At 47.2% G+C, this 20,575-nt stretch overlaps 2 protein-coding genes across 5 annotated transcripts in view; both read left to right on the top strand.

The window, feature by feature from the left end:
• Positions 1 to 493: 493 nt before the first annotated feature.
• Radil (Rap associating with DIL domain) overlaps positions 494 to 20,575 on the top strand; it is a 54,721-nt gene continuing 34,639 nt past the window's right edge. For 2 of the 4 annotated variants that reach the window (XM_051205530.1, XM_051205529.1), the window contains exons 1-2: positions 6,114 to 6,194; positions 7,141 to 7,739. In XM_051205530.1, the coding sequence (XP_051061487.1) occupies positions 6,172 to 6,194; positions 7,141 to 7,739 (622 nt within the window). In that variant the 5' untranslated portion in view covers positions 6,114 to 6,171. Of the gene's footprint in view, positions 650 to 682; positions 704 to 6,113; positions 6,195 to 7,140; positions 7,740 to 20,575 lie in introns of those variants that run through there. The other 2 variants (XM_051205531.1, XM_051205532.1) reach the window with 2 other exon arrangements.
• On the top strand, positions 15,041 to 17,414 carry Papolb (poly(A) polymerase beta). The gene is given in 2 exon segments (XM_051205535.1): positions 15,041 to 17,140; positions 17,142 to 17,414. Coding segments are annotated over 2 exon segments (1,920 nt in total). The 5' UTR covers positions 15,041 to 15,265; the 3' UTR covers positions 17,187 to 17,414.

Below are 20,575 nucleotides of genomic sequence, written 5' to 3'. Positions count from 1 at the left end.
ATATGTATGCAATTGTTAAAGTATAAGTAAAAAATATATTAAATAAAATAAAACAAAATTCTGGCCTTCCTGGTCAGTTTCATGCATGTTCATAAATATCAAGAGACACAGTTATGTACTTGTCCATCCTTCCACCCTTGCTCACTAATTGGATAGGAGGCCAAACACCGCCTACTTGACCAGAGAGCACATCATAGGGTAGGTTATCATTGGCCACACCCTTCTTGCCTGAGGCCCCGCCCCTTGATTTACCACGAGCCCTATGTAGGAAATCGGCCCCGCCCATTCACAGAGGCCACGCCCACCCAAAAGGCCACACCTCTTAGGGAATAGTCCCTACCGTTGGCTGCCAGAAGGGGACGCTAGCGCATAAGCTATATTTCCCCTCCGGCTAGGCCCGCCCCAATACGTGCGACTCCACCCATCCAAGGTTTTGTCTCTTCCCATTGGGCGCTGAGGTGTCAGGTTTCACTTCACCTCTCCCGGCTCCCCGCCCTCACAGGCCCCGCCCCGGAGGCCCCGCCCCCTCGGGGGCCTCGCCCTGTCCGTTGCACGGCCGGCAGGAGGCGCCTCGAGCCGGGCGCCAGCTCGGCTAACGGCGGGCGTGGGAGCCGCGCGCGGGGGGACTCGGCTGACGGGCTGAGCTAAGGTGAGTGCGGAGCGCGAGAAGGGAGGTCGGCGGAGGCCGAGGATGGCCCAGGAGGTGCCTCTGAGCTACGATGGGGACCCGCGGAGGGCGTGGAGACCTCGGGCTGAGACACGGGTAGTGGGGCACGCGCTGGGGCGGGGCCGCGCAGGTCAGGGTCCCCGTGGCGGGTCCGGGCGCGATAGAGGCAGGCTTGCTAGGTTGCCATGGAAACCGGCGAGCGCACGGGGCCTGAAGTGGCCTGGGGGAGTTGCACTCGAAGGCTGGGTGGGCACGGGTGGCGTGGCCCGTGGGCTTCCAGGGGGTGATCCGGCCTCTGTCATTCGTGGTGGAGGGGCCCTTCCAGGCCTCAGTTTACCTGGCGGTGCCTTGGAGGTGCAGTCTAACCTGGGGCGACCCGAAAGAGCTCAATGAGGGAAGTTCCACACCACCCCCACCAGTATGGTGGTGACACCCCCGCCTACACCAGTCCCGCAAGAGTATCGCCTCCCCACCCGTGTGCCCGCGAGAGGCATTGTTTCCCCAGCTATTTCTGTACCATCTTCAGCCAGTCCCCCAACAAGTGCCAAGCTTGAGACAGATGCTGAGCTGGAGGCCCTCGGAGGGACCAGGCTTCTATCCCTGGGGAGCAGAGTGATGGGGGCCTGACAGGATGCAGACCTGCCGGGCCAGCCTCTGTCGCCTGTCGAGTGTTTAGTTAATCTGAATTATCAAAAAGAATTTGATTACCGGTGCTACAGGCCACCTCTTGTGCATTCCAGAGAGGAGCCTGTCCCTAATTCCACTGGGAGAAGTCTCTCCCTTTTTGCTAAGTGACTAGCGTCCAAATGGAACCTGATTGAATTATGCTCGCATTTAAAGCCTGCCTCCAGCTGGAGCCATAAAGATAGGATTTGTGGAAGAGGGGAGAAGGATAATGCACCGCCTGCAAAGTCGACTGCTCTTTTTTTTTTTTTTTCCTCCTGTTGGAATGATAATGTGTTCCACATTGTCCTGTTGGAACAGAGAGGACCCTCCACCCATGTCAGCCGTCACTGACCTCACTGCCTGCCTAGTCGCTGTGACTTAACCTTTTTTTTTTTTTTTTTTTTTTTTTTTTTTAAAGCTGAAGTGGGATTCTTCTTGGAGAACAAGAAAAGAGACAGTTTATGAGGCAGCCACAGCAAGAGCCCTGTGTGCACTCTGACTCTCTAGGACCTGAGCTGTCCCCAAATGTTTGTGTGTCAGAGGCGAGAATTGGGCAGAAAAGGAAAGGACAGGTCATACTTCCAGAAAAACAGATCTTGTTACCCAGGGCGTGCTCCTTGCTGTAGGACTTTCCCTGAATTCCAAGTGGCCTTTTGAGAAACATTTTTGTCCTGTTTGGACAAACAGGCTGCACTCTTGGTCTCTTGGTTCTGTGATTAGGAAGGGAAATGGCCTATGAGCAGGTGGCCACCCTCAGGGCCTACTCTCTTTAGTGGTGGTGGGGAGGATGGCCATAAAAGAAAGCTTTCTGAAAAGCCTCAAAAAAGTTAAAGCTCTGAGGGGTTAAAGTGTTGGGAAGGAATGAGTCACATTCACCCAGTTTCTGCCACCTCCTGCTCTTACAATTTCCTAAGTCTGTCTTAGAGTGGTCCTGGACGGGAGGGAGGGGGCACCTCTGAAGTCCCTTGCTACCAAGACTCTAGGAGGGGACCTAGTAGTTATGTGCTTGTAATTTTCCCATTTCTTTCCTTTTTATTTTATTTATTTATTTATTTATTTATTTATTTATTTATGTGTTTTTAGACAGGGCTATGTGTAGCCAGGACTGGCCTCAAACTCTGCATAGCCAAGGATGACCTTGAACTTCTTTAATTTTTTTTACATTGATTTATTTGTTCTCTATGTGTGCATGTTTTAAATTTTTAAAGATATTTTTAATATTTAAATTTAATATTCTCTCTGTGTGTATTCATGCACATGATCAATTGGTGCCCAGAGAACAGTTTTTGGGAGTCCATTTTCTCCTTCTGGCATGTGAGATATCGGAATTGAACACCAGGCTTGGCAGCAAGCACCTTTGCCATCTTGAAGGCCCAATGACCTTGAACTTCTGATTGTTCTGTCTGTATCTCTTGAGTCCTGGGACTACAGGCATGTGCCACCATGCCTAGCTTATTCTGTGCTGGGAATGGAACCTAAGGCTTCATGTATGCTAGGGACATTTCTGCCCCCATTACCCCCTTTTAGATAGTGTCTTTCAGCCCCGGTTGATCTGGAACTCATTATACATCCCAGGCGGGCTTTGCCATACAATCCTTCTTCCATAGCCTCTTGAGTGCTGGGGTTATATATGTGGGCCACACCAACTTCCATTTCTTCTCCTCACTCTCTTTCTCTTTTGACAGTGTCTAATGTGGCGCAGGATGGCCTGGGTAGCTGAGGGTGACCTTGGGCTTTGATTCTCAAGCCTCCACTGTCAGAGGACTAGATTTGAGGCATGCACAGCCATGCCCAGTTAACATCTCTGTTTTGTTAAAAGTTTGACTGCAGTTAGACTGTGTCAGCCTGCCCAAGACGTACAGTCTGGGCACAAGATGCCGGTTCACTTCTGCATTGGATCTGGAGCTTTGAAACATTGGAGTTTACTTTGTGATTTTTCTCCTACCTAAAAGACAGTGTGACATCATGTTTACATTTATTACTGGATGTGGTCTGCAGAAGCCATGGCTTCTGGGGCCACAAGGGAGACAAAGTGTTGTAGAGGCCGTATCATCTGAGAATGTGTGCTGGTCTAGAGGTTTCCAAGGAATGTGTGTGTATGCAGAGGCCAGAGATCACTCTTGGGAATGATTACTCAGGAGTAGGTCACCTTGTGTTTCTGAGACAGGATCTCTCATTGGTTTGGGACTCCATAAACTGGCCAGCCAGGGAATCCAAGGGCTTCTCTTGCCTTCATTCCTTGAGACCTGGTGCATACCATGATGCTGGGTGTGCACAGGTTCAGGAGATGGAACTTTAATCCCCATGTGTGCGTATGAGGACACTGTGTGTGATGCATGCTTTTGGGAAAAGGGGGGGCATATGCATGAGAGTGTGTGGGAGTGTGTATACCTACACAAGCAGAGGCTGGAGCAGACAGAGCTGGGAGCTGTCAGTGTCTACCTGCTTCTTCCTTGAACACTTGACCAGCACACATTCTCAGATGACACAGCCTCCACAACACTTCATTCTCCTCAGTCCCTTCCATGAAGCACAGGGAACATCTCTGCTGGAAGAGCTTCAGGTGTGTGTCATCCCCAGTGCTGAGGTTATAGGCATGTGCAGCCATAACCAGCTTTTTACATGGGTGCTAGGGATTCAAACTCAGATCCTCATGCTTGCAGAGGCACTCTCCAGCCCCTTGAAAATGCTTTGCTGTGGTTTAAGTGACAGTCCCATGCAGGGGAGCATAATCAGTTCTAGGCTTCTGGGGTTGCCGAGAACACTTGTCACAGGATCCCCAGGGGAAGAGACACATGCTTTGATATCTCCATAACTTTCTTCACTGAGACCCAAAGGAACCTTCTGTATTTCCATTTTCTGTGCACTGTCTCTGGATACCAGCTATTTACAGGCAGGCTCAAGGCTTTGTGGTGGGCAATGGACCATCCCACAGGGCAGTTGCTAGTTTTGGGAGCTCTGGCTTGACTGTATAAAGCTCTCAGGAGGCTCTGGAAGAGCTCAGGCCCCTCTCACACTGCCCAGGTACCTAGGCCAGCAGGCTGTGGAGAACTGGTATGGTGGCCTGCTTTTTGGCTTTGTTTGTGATGCTGCTTTTGGTGGGAGAGGCCTCAGGGAAAGAGCAGGATGAAATTCTCAGCTTTCAGGTCTGGACAGTTGCATTGTTTGGCTCCCTGTGGGGTCTTTGTTTTGAGACAGGATCTTGCTGTGTTTATAGCTTAGGTTGGCCTCCAACTCAAGGTTCTCCTGTCTCAGCCTCCTCTGAGTTGCTGGGGTTGCAGAGTTACTACAGGCATGCATGGCCACATCTAGGGCTTGTTTTGTCTTGTCTTGTTTTATTTTGTTTAAGACTGGGTCTCCTATAACCCACGCTGGCCTGCAGCTTCCTGTGTAGCAGAGATTGACCTTGCATTCCTAGTCTCTGTGCCTTCATCTTCCAGATGATGTAATTCTGGATGTAGACCACACACCCTGCTTTACCCAACTCTGAAACAACAAACTTATTAATTTTTTTTAGATTTGTTTAATGTGTATGAGTGTTTGCCTGAATATAGGTATATGTACCACATGTGTGCCTGGTGTCCTCAGGGATCAGAAAAAGGCATCAGATCTCCTGGAACTGAAGTTACACATGTGTGAGATGCCATGTTGGTGCTGGGAACTGAACTTTGATTCTCTGCAAGAGCAGCACATTAACCATTGAACCATCCCTCTAGCCCCAAGAATGTTTTTAAATTATTTATTTTACATTTATTGCACGTGTACACACACCATGACACATATACAGAGATCGGAAGACAGTTTTGGGGAGTTGGTTCTCCCCTTCTTGCTTGTGATCCCTGTGTCTTCCTGAGGTCATTAGGCTTGGTGGCCTGCCTGCTAGCCTCCAGAGTCTTTTGAGGAGTTCCTTGGGTGGCTCTACCTTAGGCTGCCACTTAAGCTGTGGGTGAGTGGAGGCTGGGGACTTCAGCGGAGCTGACTAGCTGGAGTCACAGTGGCAGGTCTCTGTGGTGCTTTCTCCAGGTCCTGAGTCACTAGTGGGTGTGTTCAACCTTTTGACATTGCAACATGATGTCATCTATAAAGTTGACACTCAAGCACTGTGAAAAACAACCAAAGTGTCATGTTTTAAATACATTTACAGTTTTGTGTTGGGCATCATTCATAACTATCCTCCATTGCATACAGTCCCGGAGTTGCAGGTTGGGCACACTTGTCTGGAGCCTTCTAGAAAACACTCCTTTCTTGGCTCACCAGTCTGTATGCCTTTGTGGTGCAGAAGTGGGGTATGGTCATGGAGAGATGAATGCATGAAGCTTTTCTTCCTCAGCCTGTCCAGTGAGAGCCTCAAGTCCCCATTTCCTTTTCTGGCCTCTCCAGACCTTAAAACTGTTTTGAGGTAGATGGGCAGTTCCACCTCTAAACCATATAGGACATCAGGGGCTTTAGGATTAGGATTCTGCACCACGAAGGCTCTTCCTGCTCCCTGGGAGCTTCTAGGTAACCAGTCTCTTTCTGGAGGGCTGGATGGCTGGAGGGCTGGATGGCTGGAGGGCTGGAGGGCTGGATGGCTGGAGGGCTGGAGGGCTGGATGGCTGGAGGGCTGGAGGGCTGGAGGGCTGGAGGGCTGGAGGGCTGGGTGACTGAACATGGTGGGTGGAATGCATACATTCCAAGGATGCTTCCACTGGCTCTGGAGGCGATCTTTATGTTGTTCCTTGTGGCCTACTGGACTTGCCGAGCTTCAGTCCTAGGAAAGTGTCTCTTTAGTTGGGACCAAGCTCCTGTGCCACGGATCCCTTCCAGTCGGGACCAGGACTAGTCTCCTCTGCCAGGTCATGGGGAGCAGCATTTTCTTGGGGTTTGTGTTTCTAGTATCTGGTGGCTTTTAAGGAGAGAAAGAGAAGGGGGGAGGAGAGAGTGAGGAGAGGAGAGAAGAGAGAGCCAGGGAGAGAGAGTGAGTGAACCTGTGCCCATATGGAAGCCAGAGAAGACCATCAGGTGCCCTGCACTATCACTCTATTCTTTGGAGATAGGGTTTTTCTCTCTGAGCCTGGCTGGAGCTAGGTTGTTAGCCAGCAAGTCCCAGCAATCCTCCTGTCTCTGTCCCTCAAATTGCTGGGGTTATATGTGCATGCCTAGCTATGCCCGCTTTTTACATAGGTGTGGGAGATCTGAATTCAGGTCTTCATGCTTGCACAGCAGGTGCCTTTATCCACTGAGCCATCTCCCCAGTCCCAAGGCTTGTGACGGGTGTGACATGTGTGTGTGTGGGGGGGGTGTGGTTGCAGCTGTGACCGTTTCCCCAGCTCTGCTTGTGTTTGGGATGATCTTCATCTTTTGTATAGACTGGCAAAGAAGAAATTAAATTTACAGCCAAGTTGAATATGTTTTGTTGTTGTTGTTATTGTTGTATTTGTTTTGTTTTTCTGGCCATGACATTCATTGCTAGGTGGTGAGCATGTCCCAGGACAGAGAACCAGCCCTGCTGAGTCTGTGTGCTGTCCCTTAGCCACTTGCCCAGCACTTCTCGGAAGTCACAGAGCCCTAAGGCGGTTATGACTTACTGTGACTTCCTTGTTTTGCTCTACAGTGGCTTTCCCTGAAGGCACTCAGTCCATCAGACCTGCTTTGCCCCTTACTCCTCATAGGCTCTGACTTATCAGCCCCTCTGCTGGGCTTCTGGCTCCAGGTGGTGTGGACGCTAGGACAGCCCAGGACTGTTTCCTCTGCTGGGATGGACTCATGTCTCTTGCTCTTGATGTCCCTGATACTTGCCTCTAATCTGTGTCACTTTGTCCTCCCAGGCTCCAGCCTTCCCCCACCCATTGGCTGAAAGCCTCAGTGGTTATCCATGAAGACGCACCCACCATGTTTTATGGGACTCAATTCATCATGTCTCCTCCCACCAAGAATAAGCTGAAGCGACAGAGCCAGCTGCTGTCCACTATGCTGTCCCGGACACTGAGCTACAAGTATCGGGACCTGGACTCTACCTTCTGCAGCCTAGCTGCCAGTGATGATCCTGCAGAGCTCTCCACTCAGCTCTCAGCCCCTGGGGTCTTGAAGGTGTTTGGGGACAGTGTCTGTACAGGAACCCACTACAAGAGTGTCCTTGCCACTGGTACCTCCAGCGCCCAGGAGCTGGTGAAAGAGGCCCTGGAGAGATATACCCTGGACCCTGAGTGTGCCAGCCAATATGTGCTATGTGACGTTGTGGGCCAGGCTGGGGATTCTGGGCAGAGGTGGCAGGCCCAGTGCTTCCGAGTGTTTGGGGACAATGAGAAGCCCCTCTTGATCCAGGAGTTATGGAAACCCCGAGAAGGCTTGTCCCGGAGGTTTGAGCTGAGGAAGAGGTCAGATGTGGAAGAGCTGGCAGCCAGGGATGTGGATACCACCACAGCAGGTGAGGAAGTGGGGTGTGAAAGAATGACCTGGAGGGTGACAGGCAAAGGGAGCTGAAGAACATGGGGAGGGGGTTTGGTTTGGCGTGGGCCACTGGGGCTGTGGTGAGTCATTGCCGTCTTCAGAAGTCTGAATAAGCTTATCTTATGTGTGCATTGACTGTGAGACACTTGGTGGCCCATTTTCAGTGGCTTCTGCTACCTTCTACAATGTGTTAGGTCAAATCCATCTCATTAGTCCCAGATGTCCATTGGTTCCAGGTTGTTGACCTGCCGCAGAGTCCCTCTTAGATGTGTCAGGAATCTGAGGATGGCTGGATACAAGACAATCCAAGTCCAAGGGACTCTGGTGTCAGGTGGCTGCATGAGGATATGCAGCAGGTTAGCCAGTGCCTCAGGTGGCCTAGAGGCAGTTGGTTGTCGCACCTCTAGTGGACTTTAGGAGTAGGGTAGTTTACCTTGCTCTTGGCCTCAAGGATTGGCTTGGTGCTTATTGCTTTATTATTCAACTGGTGGAAAAAAAACTAGTTATTTTGCCAGAATTTATTTTTTTCTAATACTCAAGGTTAGTTTTTAGTTGACTTTAAAAAAATAGATTTATTATATGTGTATGAAAGTGTACCCTGTGAGTGCCTGGGAGTTACAGGTTGTTGTGATCCACTGTGTAGGAGACAGGACTCAAACACAGGACCTCTACAAGAGCAACAATATTCTTAATTGCTGAGCCATCTCTCCAGCCACAAACTTTCTTTAAAGTTAGGATATGAAGTAATATGTGTCATGGTGACAGCTGCTTCTTTTTCTAATTTTGATTTGTTTCTGTTTTTAAAATGTGAGTGCCTATTTGTGTCAGGGAAAGTGAAAGTAGGTGTCAGTGTGGAAGTCAGAGGTTAAACTGGGAGTCAGTTCTTCTACCATGTGGGTCCCAGGAATCAAACTCAGGTGCTCAGGCTTGGTGGCAAGTGCTTTTACTCACTAAGCCATCTTACTAAGCCCTATGCGAGAGCGCGCATGTGTGTGTGTGTGTGTGTGTGTGTGTGTGTGTGTGTGTGAGTGTGTGTGTGTGTGACAGAGTGGGTGCACACATGTTTTGGTTCACTCAGAAGTCAGGGGTCAGCTTTGTGGAATTGGTTCCCTCTTTCTACAGTGGGTTCTAGGAATCCAACTCTGGGTTGTCAGGTTTATGCAGCAAGTGCCTTTACTCAGTGGGCCATCTCCCATCTCCCTGACCCCACACATCATTTTCAGAGACTTCCTATAACCAGGTGTGGTGGAAAGTGCAAGTGCATGCAATATGGGCATGTACACACAGACACACAGAGACACACATACACAGGACCTTGATACGGGTGTGTGGAACATCACTTTGTTTTGTGATTGCTTGTGTAATGTGTATGTGGTGCGTGTGTAGGTTCGTGTACCCATGTGTGAACACAGAAGCCATAGGAGGACTTGGCATGTCCTGCCCTATATCTTACCCCCTTATTCCCTTTAGAATCTTGCCCTGAGCCTGGAGGTAGACTGGTGCTCCTCTGTGTGACACAATGATGGGGTTATAGGCACAAGGTCACACCTAGCATGTGATGCATAGGATTTGAACTCACATCCTCATGTTTGCATAGCAAGCATTCTTACTTACTGAGCCATCTCCACAGCTCCCAGAGCAACGTTTTGGACTCTTTTGCACAGAGCAGGCCCGATGAGACCAGCAGAGGACTGCTGCTGGTGCCCTGTGCCCAGGTCTGTATGTCATCAGGTCATTGTGTTGTGTCACCTGGGTGAAGCAGAGCTTTGGCAAGCCTGTTCTGTTGCATAGTAGATGCTGGCTTCTGTGGGTGCAGTATGTGGGATTTTGTTCTGTGCACCTCATTCAGCACTGAGCTCACATGAGGCCAGGCCAGAGGAAGTTCCGCAGCTCACAGCCTCTCTCCGTTGGTGGCTATGAAAACCTTTCCAATAAAGAATCCATTCTTCATTGGCTAGGCTGAGTGACCCACTTGTTGGGCTGTAGGGGGTCATGTTACTGCCCAGGCAGGCCCAGCCCAAGGGATGGCTTTCCTGGCTGCCATCCTTCTCTGGGTGTGACAAAGGTGCCCTGTGTCAGGGCAAGGGCTGTGAGGATTGTGCTGGGTTTGTTGTCATAGGCATGCCCAAGCTCCTCTTCCTCCCCCTTTCTTTTTTGGTAGTCCTGGGGATTGAACCTAGTACCTTACCCTATGTTAGCCACACACTCTACCACTGGGCTATAGCCTCAGTCTTTGCCCATGCTTCTTACCTGACATTACAGCACACTGTAGAGCCTCTGCTTAGGGCCAAGTAGAGGGCTTCAACCTAGGGAGATGCAAAGGGAAGAGCAGGCCCGGCACAGCTGGGGAACTCAGGATGCCTGCAGACACCCAGGTGACACAGTACAGTGACCAGATAACAGACACACCTGGCCTGGAACTCACAGAGATCAGCCTGCCTCTGCCCCGAGTGCCCCATGCTTGTTCCCTCAGTTCCCACAGAAGCTGCTGTGGGCTTTCAGGAGCTCCTTTTAGGCTTAAGCATTACAAACACCAGGATGGCAGATGCCTGAAGCCAAGTGGCACTGGGAGCGGGGACCGGCGCTGCAGCTGGCAGTTAACGTGCTTCTTGTGAATCATCGGGGTGCTTGCAGTGCACCCATGGGAATGCCCTTTGTTGTGTTTGGGTTCTGTTTTCTGTAAACATTGCCTTTTTTGTGCTGTAATTTCCTGATTTTCAAGCTTATCAAAATATGGGCTGTCTGTTTGGGAGTGAGGCAGAGGTGGAACACACTGGGCTGGAAGGCAGCTCTTGGTAGTTTCCCAGGGGCTGGAATTTAGGGCCTGTGCCATGAGGAGAGGGCTCTGTGTCCTGTCGGTGAGATAAAGATGACAATCACTTACATGCAACTGTGGGGAGGTTGGTGGCAGGGCCATGTGGTTTTTGTCAGCACCTTGGGAAGGGTGAGGGATAAGGCTTGCTTAGGGTCATGGGAAGATAAGTGTGAGGTCTGCAGTACTGTTTGGAGGGCTGTGTGTGTGTGTGTGTGTGCGCGTGCGTGTGTGTGTGTAAGTAAGTAAGTAATATTGGAGATAGAACTAAAGGCTTGCACATGCTAGCCTGTTCTCTCTGACTAAGCCATATCCCTGACCCTCACTGGCAGATTCTAGGCAGGTGCTTTACCATCGAGTCATACTTCAGCCTTTCACTGGGGTATTCTAGGCAGGTGCTTTACCATCAGCTACAAGCTGCTCCTTAATTCTCTTTTTTTTTTTTTTTTTTTTTTTTGAAAAGAGTTTTAAAAATTTGTGTGTGTGTGAATGCATATACATACACATAGAGGCCAGAAGAGAGGGTTGGATTCCCTGAAGCTGGACTTACAGGTGTCTGTGAGTTGCCTGATATGGGTGCTGGAGACTGAAACTTGGATCCTCTGGAAGAGCAGCAAATTCTCCTAACTGTGGAGCCATCTCTCCAGCCCTCCATGTCCTTTTTTATTTTACTTTGAGACAGGGTCTCATTACTTTTCCCAAGCTGGCCTTGCTCTCACTATGTAGCCTGTGCTAGTCTTAAACTTGTGATTCCCCTACCTTAGCCTCCTGAATAGCTGGGATACAAGTTCTATGTCACCATGCCTGGCTTTGGGCTGTTCCCCCTTGTAAGGAGTAAGGTTTTTCCTCCCACCACTGGTCTTGCCCCTCTGAGCGCCTGCCCCAATTAACACACTGAAACTCTGTATTTGATATAATGCTGTTGGCCAGTTACTAGTTTCTTATCAGCTAGCTCTGTCTTAAATATTAACCCATTTCTGTTGACCTATGTATTTCCACGTGGTCTCATCTTACCACCGAAGAGCCGGCTGGCTTCCTGCTCTCTCCAGACTCTCCATCTTGACCCTCCCTACTACTTCCTCTTTCCTCCTTGTCTCCTAGTTCGCATATCTTGCTTTCCTATTGGCCAACAGTGATTTATTCATTAACCAGTATGAGAAACATTTACAGAATGACATCTCCCATCACCCCCTTCTGCCTTTCATTCCTATGAAGAGTAGAGTTTTTCCTACCCTCACTTCCTAGGCATCTCTGAGTGGGAGAAGGTCTTCCTGTAGCAGGTGTCTTGGGCCTAAAGCTGTCTCACTACATTGTAACAGTTAGTAATGTCTTCAGATATTGCCACCTGTCCTCTGCCCTCTATTGGGAGCTCACTTTAGACATTAATGCCTGGACTCAGCTCAGATGAGCACCTTTTGTCCACACCCAGCATCTCACCCTGGAAAAATAAATGGGAGAGCAGCTGAAGACAGCAGATGTCAAACTCTGGCCTACACCACACACACAAGGTCTCATGTAGTCCAGCTGTCCTTAAATTCACTGTGTAGCAGAGGATGACCCTGAACTCTTGATTCTCCTGCACCTTCCTAGTGCTCAGATGAAAGAGGAATACCACCCACAGCTTGAATCTGATTTTTGAATTATTCCTGACTTTGGGAGAAAGTGAGAGGGAGCTCAGTTGCTGTTGCACTTTTTATCTGGGAGTTGCTTTCTTTTTTGCAGTGGGTGCTTGGTGGTAGACTCATTTTGAGAAATATTTATTTCATGTGGTTTGATGAAAACCAAAACAATCAGAGCTTTTCTTCAGCAGTCTGAAATTACCAAAGGCATCAACTTACAAAGGCACAGGGGTAGGGTATCACACTGTCATGAACCACTGCTGGGGATGTGTATGTAGTCTTTGCACCAGGAATGTCAAGGCATCACTGATGTAAGATGTTTAAAAGACATGAAATGTGAGATCAATATGAAGGATGTTTCAGGGGTTGGAGGGCATTACAGATGTTAAACAAAAAACACACATAAGGACATTTTTGGTTTTTCGAGACAGGGTTTCTCTGTATTGCCTTGGAGGCTGTAGTCTGTGGTCACTCTGTAGACCAGGTTGGCCTCAAACTCACAGAGATCTGCCTCCCAAGTGCTGGGACTAGAGGCATGTGCCACCAACGCCCGATGACAATTTTATTTTTAAATTACATTTACTTATTTGGGGGTGCACACTCTGATACAAATTTGGAAGTCAGAGGACAACTTGTGGGAGTTGGTACTCCCCTTCCACCATGTGGGTCTGGGGATCAAACTCAGACCTGGCAGCAAGAGCCTTTATTTACCTACTGATCCATTTCCAAAGAGAGGAATTAGGAATGAACACTGTAGTGGGGCTGCATGTCACAGAGTCACATGTATGTTCAAGGTGGCAAAGAAGGGAGCTTTTAAGAGTTGCATGAGGTGATCTGAAATGGCCCCTCTCAGCTGCAGCAGGTGGCTGGCAGTCCAAGGGAAGAAGCAGTCATCAAACAGATGCCCTTCAGAAGTTTTTTCCTGGATGAGGTGGGAACAGCCTTTGGGCTGTGGTTCTGGTAGAGTCTCCTGGGCTGGTATTGTTGTCATGCATGTGTTTGTGAGATGTCCTCCCTTCTGACACCCCAACTTTATTATTAATGTTAAGGTTTGACATAAGTGGCTCCATTTTGATTCTGACAACTTTTACCCAGGGAAGAATTTCAGCCATGGAGGTAAATGTTGGTGGACAGGGAAGGGGCTGCCCCCAGGGAGCCCCAGGTCCTTCCATGTGTTAGTACACCAGTCCGGGAGTGGTGGGAATGCCACTTAGGTATGTGTGTACACATGTAGAGAATACTGGAAACCCTCAGACTGTCACCAAGTTCAAAAGTCTTCATTTTCCTTATTACTTGGCACAGATTGGGATTCTCAGACGGGAATGTGTATTTGGGATTGGAACTGCCATGGGTCACTAATGACTTATGAACTAAGCAATTCTGTTTTTTTTTTTTTAAGTTTACTTTTTTAAGTTTATTTTTTATCTTTTTATTTATTTTTATTTCTATGTGTGTTGATATTTGGCCTGTCTGTGTGTCTGTGTAAGGGTGTTAGGTCCCCTGGAACTGGAGTTACAGAAAAGTGTGAAAAGTGGGTCCTCTAGAAGAGCAGTTAGAGTTCTTTGTCACAGAACCACCTCTCTGGCCCCAGTGACCTGTAAATTTTTTTTTTAATTCCTTTTCCTATTTTCCTATTGCACAAAAATTCTGAATATTTATTTATTTTGGGGAATGCTGACTGCCAGCATAGCCGAAAACTGTGAGTTTCAGGTTTGGAGAAAGAGTGACTCAGAAGAATCAGGCAAAGAGTGCCTCCATTTCCCACACTGGTATGCCACTGGAGAGAGTCTTAATGAGGAATTATCTAGATCTGGCTGGCTTGACAGTTCATTGATAGAGGACGATCCAGGCCATTGTGGGCATTACCATCCCTAAGCAAGGGGACCTGAACTGTATAAACAGGAATCTTTGTCCTTGATGACAGCAAATAAGTACGGGTGCATTTGTTGTCACTGCTCTTGGTTGGAATATGATGTGGCTAGTGTTTCACCTTCCCTGTAACTGATTGTATCCTGGAATTGTAAATCAAATAAACTCCTTTACCCCTCAGTTGTTTTTTTTTTTTTTTTTTTTCCCAGTAACAGGAGTGAAACTGGAACAATAATGCTTATAGTAATGAAATGGTATTTTAAAAAACACTTTAGCTTGAAATCTAGCTTAGCAGTAGAGGGCAAGGCCCTAGGTTTCACCCCCAGGACTACTAAAATAAATACACAGGGCACCTCAGTAACGCTTAAACTGCAGACCACATACAACTGAAGTGAGAATGGAGAATGAGAGATCTGGCATCACCCAGGAACAAGCAAGCACAGGGGTACAGGGAGAATGGGGAGGCCCATCGTGTATAAATGAAGAGAACCAAGAGAATGTTGGGAAGAGCATACTCCAAGCACAGGCATGGCAGTCTTCTAGAGGCCTTGAAATGAAAAGGACTTGTACTCTGATGCAGGAATCCCAGCGTGCCCTTATAAGATCAGGAGGTTTACCTTGCACACACAGCAGTTTCAGAACCGCGGGACACTGAGGACAGAGATTTGAATGTGACTGGTAGAAGACGACGAAAGGGCCATAGTTTGGCCTGAGGAACTTTTCAGCAGGAGCCAAGGAAACCAGAAACAGCGCAACAGAGACTCCAGGGCCTGGTGAGAGCGCCACTGCCACTTTGGGTCTAGCTGGAGCATCCTCTGGAACCTGCTCGAGGATACAGGATCATGCAGTCTCCCTAAAAAGTGACTTCTCACTACCGGGTGGGACTGGGCCTGCGTGGCTCTCCCGGAAGCCCTCCGGCACGAGAATTCCCTCCAATCTCGTGAGAGCGGCAGCGGCAGCGGCCGGTGCGCAGGCGCGTGCGTGCGCCGTCGGTTCTGGAACGCGACCGCTGAGGAGCCCGGCGCCATGTTGGCCCGGAGGGGTACCAGGGGAAGCGCTTGAGGCGGCGGGCTCGGAGCGGAGCGGGGGCCGACAGGGCCGGCCGGCAGGAGCCCGCCCCTCGCGCCTTCGGATCATGAGCCGAGCAGAGGCCGCCGAGGTCGCGGTGGCGGGGCAGGTGCCCTGGCGGCGCGGGAGCTAGAGATGATGCCATTTGCGGTGACCACCCAAGGAGCACAACAGCCGGCTCCCGCCCCGAAGCAGTACGGCATATCGTCCCCCATCAGCCTGGCCGCCCCCAAGGACACAGACCGCGAACTCACCCAGAAGCTGATCGAGACCCTCCAGCCCTTCGGGGTGTTTGAAGAGGAAGAGGAACTGCAGCGCAGGATTTTAATTTTGCAGAAATTAAATAATCTGGTGAAGGAATGGATCCGAGAAATCAGTGAAAGCAGGAATCTTCCACAAGCTGTAATTGAGAATGTTGGGGGGAAAATTTTTACGTTCGGCTCTTACCGACTAGGAGTACACACGAAAGGTGCGGATATCGATGCGTTGTGCGTTGCACCAAGACACGTGGATCGAAATGACTTTTTCACCTCCTTCTATGACAAATTGAAACTACAGGAGGAAGTAAAAGATTTAAGAGCTGTTGAGGAGGCCTTTGTGCCGGTTATCAAACTATGTTTTGATGGGATAGAGATTGATATTTTGTTCGCAAGATTAGCATTGCAGACTATTCCGGAAGATTTGGACCTACGAGATGATAGTCTGCTTAAAAACTTAGATATTAGGTGCATAAGAAGCCTTAATGGTTGCCGGGTAACTGATGAAATTTTACATCTAGTACCAAACATTGACAGCTTCAGGTTAACACTGAGAGCCATCAAATTATGGGCCAAATGCCACAATATCTATTCCAATATATTGGGTTTCCTTGGAGGTGTTTCCTGGGCTATGCTAGTAGCAAGGACTTGCCAGCTTTATCCAAATGCGATAGCATCCACTCTAGTACGTAAATTTTTCTTGGTGTTTTCTGAATGGGAATGGCCAAATCCAGTGTTGTTAAAAGAACCGGAAGAACGAAATCTTAACTTGCCTGTGTGGGACCCAAGAGTGAATCCCAGTGACAGGTACCATCTTATGCCTATAATTACACCCGCATACCCACAGCAGAACTCCACATACAATGTGTCTGTTTCAACTAGGATGGTCATGATTGAGGAGTTTAAGCAAGGGCTTGCTATCACACATGAAATTTTGCTGAATAAGGCAGAATGGTCCAAACTTTTTGAAGCTCCAAGCTTTTTTCAAAAATACAAGCATTATATTGTACTTCTGGCAAGTGCACCAACAGAGAAACAACATTTAGAGTGGGTGGGCTTGGTGGAGTCAAAGATCCGAATCCTGGTTGGGAGCCTGGAAAAGAATGAATTCATTACTCTGGCACACGTGAATCCCCAGTCATTTCCAGCCCCAAAAGAAAATGTTGACAAGGAAGAATTTCGTACCATGTGGGTGATTGGGTTAGTGTTGAAGAAGCCAGAAAATTCTGAAATTCTCAGTATTGATCTCACCTATGATATTCAGTCTTTCACAGATACAGTTTACAGACAAGCAATAAATAGTAAGATGTTTGAAATGGATATGAAAATTGCTGCAATGCATTTAAGAAGAAAGGAACTTCATCAGCTACTTCCAAATCATGTTCTTCACAAAAAGGAAACCCATTTAACAGAAGGGGTAAGATTGACAGCCGTGAATGACAACAGCCTTCTCTTGTCTGTGGACCCTGAAAATAGCATGTCCACACCTTCACCTACTGGCCCTATGAAGACAGGCCCACTGACTGGGAACCCTCAGGGCAGAAGCAGTCCTGCTCTGACTGTTATGACAGCATCAGTGACCAACATACAGTTTCCTGAAGTTTCCTTGCAGCATGTGAGGCCCATAGAAAGCTCGGGGATTACCCTGAGTGAAAGCATTCCTCAGATTACCTCACAACCTACCATTTCACCACCACCTAAGCCTACAATGACCAGAGTGGTTTCTTCAACACATCTGGTAAACCATCCATCTAGACCTTCAGGAAATACAGCAACGAACATACCCAATCCTATACTAGGAGTCTAGAAGACCTCACCTGATAAGAAAGGAACAAGAAACCCAACAGAAGGGGAGGAACCAGATAGACAAGTGCAGCTCAGACACTACTCAAACAGCAGCTTCTCTGTTGGCCTCTCAGGAAACACCTGGGAACAGATAAGCCCGATATCCCTGTTTTTCCTAGAGATCCTATTCCTTTTATTGAGAGTTCAATAAAACAGATTGAATGGATAGAAACCACCTCAAAGGCCCTTACACAAATTCTTGCAAAATCATCTTGTTGCTTTCAGATGTTAAAGGAAAATGAGGGAATCAGTCTAGATATGACTCAAAATAGATTCATACTTGATTGGTAATTTTCTTTACTGGCCTGACTTTGAACCAGAGTCCAGATTAGCATTCAAAACTTGTTACTCATGCCTCAGATTATTAACATGTCACTAGTAGATATTATTTCAAAGGACTATTATTCAAAAAGAAAAATCCCCTCCAGCTGTGTTCATTTCTGTCCATGACTGACATTAATATTGGATTTATGTTTGATCCATTGTTGGGAAATTTTGCAATACAAACTATCAGAACCCTTTATTTTAGTGATGCACTTTATGGGATTTTTAACTTGATTTTTCCATTAGGACTAGAACTAATTTTTGACTTTCCACTTTGGTGAATTTTCATGGGTTTTTTTTTTTTCTCTCTCTCTCTCTCTGAAAAGTTTCTTAACTAATCTTAAAGTTGTAGGCTATTTTTTGTGTAATATATCTCAGTTCCCAGGAGGCAGCTGTACATTTAAAATGGAATGTCAACTCCTAGGGCATTTATTTGACATCCAAAACCATAATTACTAAGTTTTTGGTTTCTGTGGGACAAGATCAAGAAATGGTATATGGGTTTTATCTGTAGAATTGTTTGGGAGAATGTATAATCAGCGACTAGGTATTTTCTCAGAGTTCCACATTCTTATGTCCTTAATCATTTATCCTCAAATAGAAAACCTTTTGCCTTCATTCTCTTCTCTTAACATCAAGCATGCATGCATGTTGTTTCTTTAAAATCTAGAATATTAATATCCAAACCATGGTATGAATCCAAAAGTTCTGTGACATGTGGCACAAAACACCAGATTCAGACTCCATGGCTAATATCTCACTTGGGTCAGGGTTCTGTTTGTGAAACAAATTGCTGATCTCAGTTTCTTGATCACCACAGCTGTGAGATTTTTCAGAATATCTGCTTTGGTAGAAAACTAGTTTCCAATTCTAAATATGTAGGCAATAAGGCATTTTTACTTCAAGAACTTTAAGCCATGTTTTATTTTTTTTTAATGCAGTACCAGAATTTATTGGATTTTGTGTGTATAGTCAAAAAAATTTTTTTCACAAAGCACTTGACATCTAGTCAGCTTTCTACTCTTTTACCAAATATTAGGGCTACATTAAGTTAAAAACTGCATCTCAATAAAGCCGCAGAACCCCCATAGGTAAGAACCATGAGGACCAATGGCTGCTGTTGAATGGTGATAGCTTAGTCTTTCTTAGTCTAGACACAGCAAACAGTAGGTTCCCTAGGCAGCCCGGTCTGTCCCTTCCCATCCCTCTAAGACTGTTCCTTTCTCCTAGGTCAAACCAAAATTGTTTACCCCTTCCTTGTCCTAGATTAATTTTCCTTTAAAGCTGTGCAGTAATTGAGGCTTTCTGATACCCATACTACTGGATCTCTGTCACACCTTCCTCCTGTGCAAGTTTATCTTGCCCTTCCACCAACCAGCATAATAAACCAGATGAAAAGCACACATTTCAAATAGCTATGGTGTCTGGTTGAGACCGCCAGGAACAAATGTAGTCTCATTTTGTTTACACATTGAAAAAAATTGTTTATTAAATGTTTTGTGTAACTATATCTGTTTTTTTTTAACCAAGCTGGAAACTTGGGACTTTTGAAATCTAGTTTTTATTACGTGAATACCAGACTATTTTTTCATGTGATGTGTGTAGTGTCTCCTACCTGGAGTTTGCTGTTACGTGGTATCTGTACTCCTTGTATTTTCAAGCACTATTTTGAAAGCAGATAATGTATTTCTCCATTACAAACATAATAAAAATAAATGCCAAACAACCTGGAACTAAAAACATTGGCCAAATGTTTAAGTCTGATGTAAAAATTCAGATGTTCTTTTTTATTTTTATTATTTTTATGGTTCTGGCCTCATATGTACAAGGCAAGTGCTCTACCATTGAGCTGCATTCCCGGGCCCAGAACTTCTTTACTGTTCTGAAGGAAGTGGTGGGGCTGGTGACTTTTCCAACTTTATGAAGTGGAAAGTGCAAGGTGTAGTCCCTGTGGACACACAAAGGGTTAAATATCAACTCAGGAAAGACTTTAAAAAGGAAGAGGGGAATCAAGGCATGGGGATGCCATGGTTGTAACCACAGCCCTTAGGATGCTGAGGTGGAAGATGACTGGAGCTTGGGAGTTGGTGACCAGTCTCTGTTTAGTCAGACATGAAGGAGTATGATGAGGGGCTTGGGGGCAGCAGGGATGGACTGAGTAAATGAATATTGTCCTGGAGGAGGAAGAGCCATGGCCATACAAGTGTTAGTGTGGAGGAGAGGACTATTTAGGGGGAGGAGGGGGAGGAGGACCTGCAGCAAAGTGGAGATTGTCAGAATTGAGTAGGAGGGGGAGGATGCTGAGGGAGGAGCTGCAGCAAAGTGGAGATTGGGGTGCTGGGGGGAGGTGCTGCTGAGATTGAAGAAAAGTACTCAGAATGTGAGCACATGAAAATGCAAACCTGAAATGCAAGCGAGGAGAAGCTGGCATGGTGACAGCCCCAAATTAAAGTGCCCCAAATTAAAGATGGGAGAGACCATGTAGGAAAGTGGGGTGCTTTATGACATGCTGGTCCAAGATCACTTAGCTCCGGCTGAAAATGGCAAAGCAAAAATTAACAGATTTCAAAGTATGCCATTACCACACATTTAAAATGAGTGTTTCACTAACACCAAGCTTGTGGGCAGCCTAGTGTCATGGTTGCTAAACTTTTCCCAGGAAGGGTTGGCCAGTGAATAGTTTCAGCTTTGGGAAGCCGTATGGTCTCTGTCACAACCACTTAACTCTGCCCTGCAGAGTGAAGAGACAGCTAATACAGCAGCAGATGGCTTGGGCTGGATTTATCACTATCCCTATCCCCAACAAGTTGACTACGATAATCTCGTGTACATTTATCATAGACCCCTCAACAACTGGCAAATACACACCATTTTCAGGTAACTACTGGGCGTGTGTAAAAGCCCATGATTAATCAGACAGTAAGGGTCAACTTGTTTCTAAGTATTAACATATGATTGTAGTAGTATATGTTAGAAATCAGTAATTAGCCGGGCTGGCAAGATGGCTGGGAAAGTAAAG

The sequence above is a fragment of the Phodopus roborovskii genome, unplaced genomic scaffold, assembly GCF_943737965.1.
Source record: "Phodopus roborovskii unplaced genomic scaffold, PHOROB, whole genome shotgun sequence".
Taxonomy (NCBI): domain Eukaryota; kingdom Metazoa; phylum Chordata; class Mammalia; order Rodentia; family Cricetidae; genus Phodopus; species Phodopus roborovskii.
Note: the sequence above shows the minus strand (reverse complement) of the source record. Positions and strands in the feature narration are given on the sequence as shown.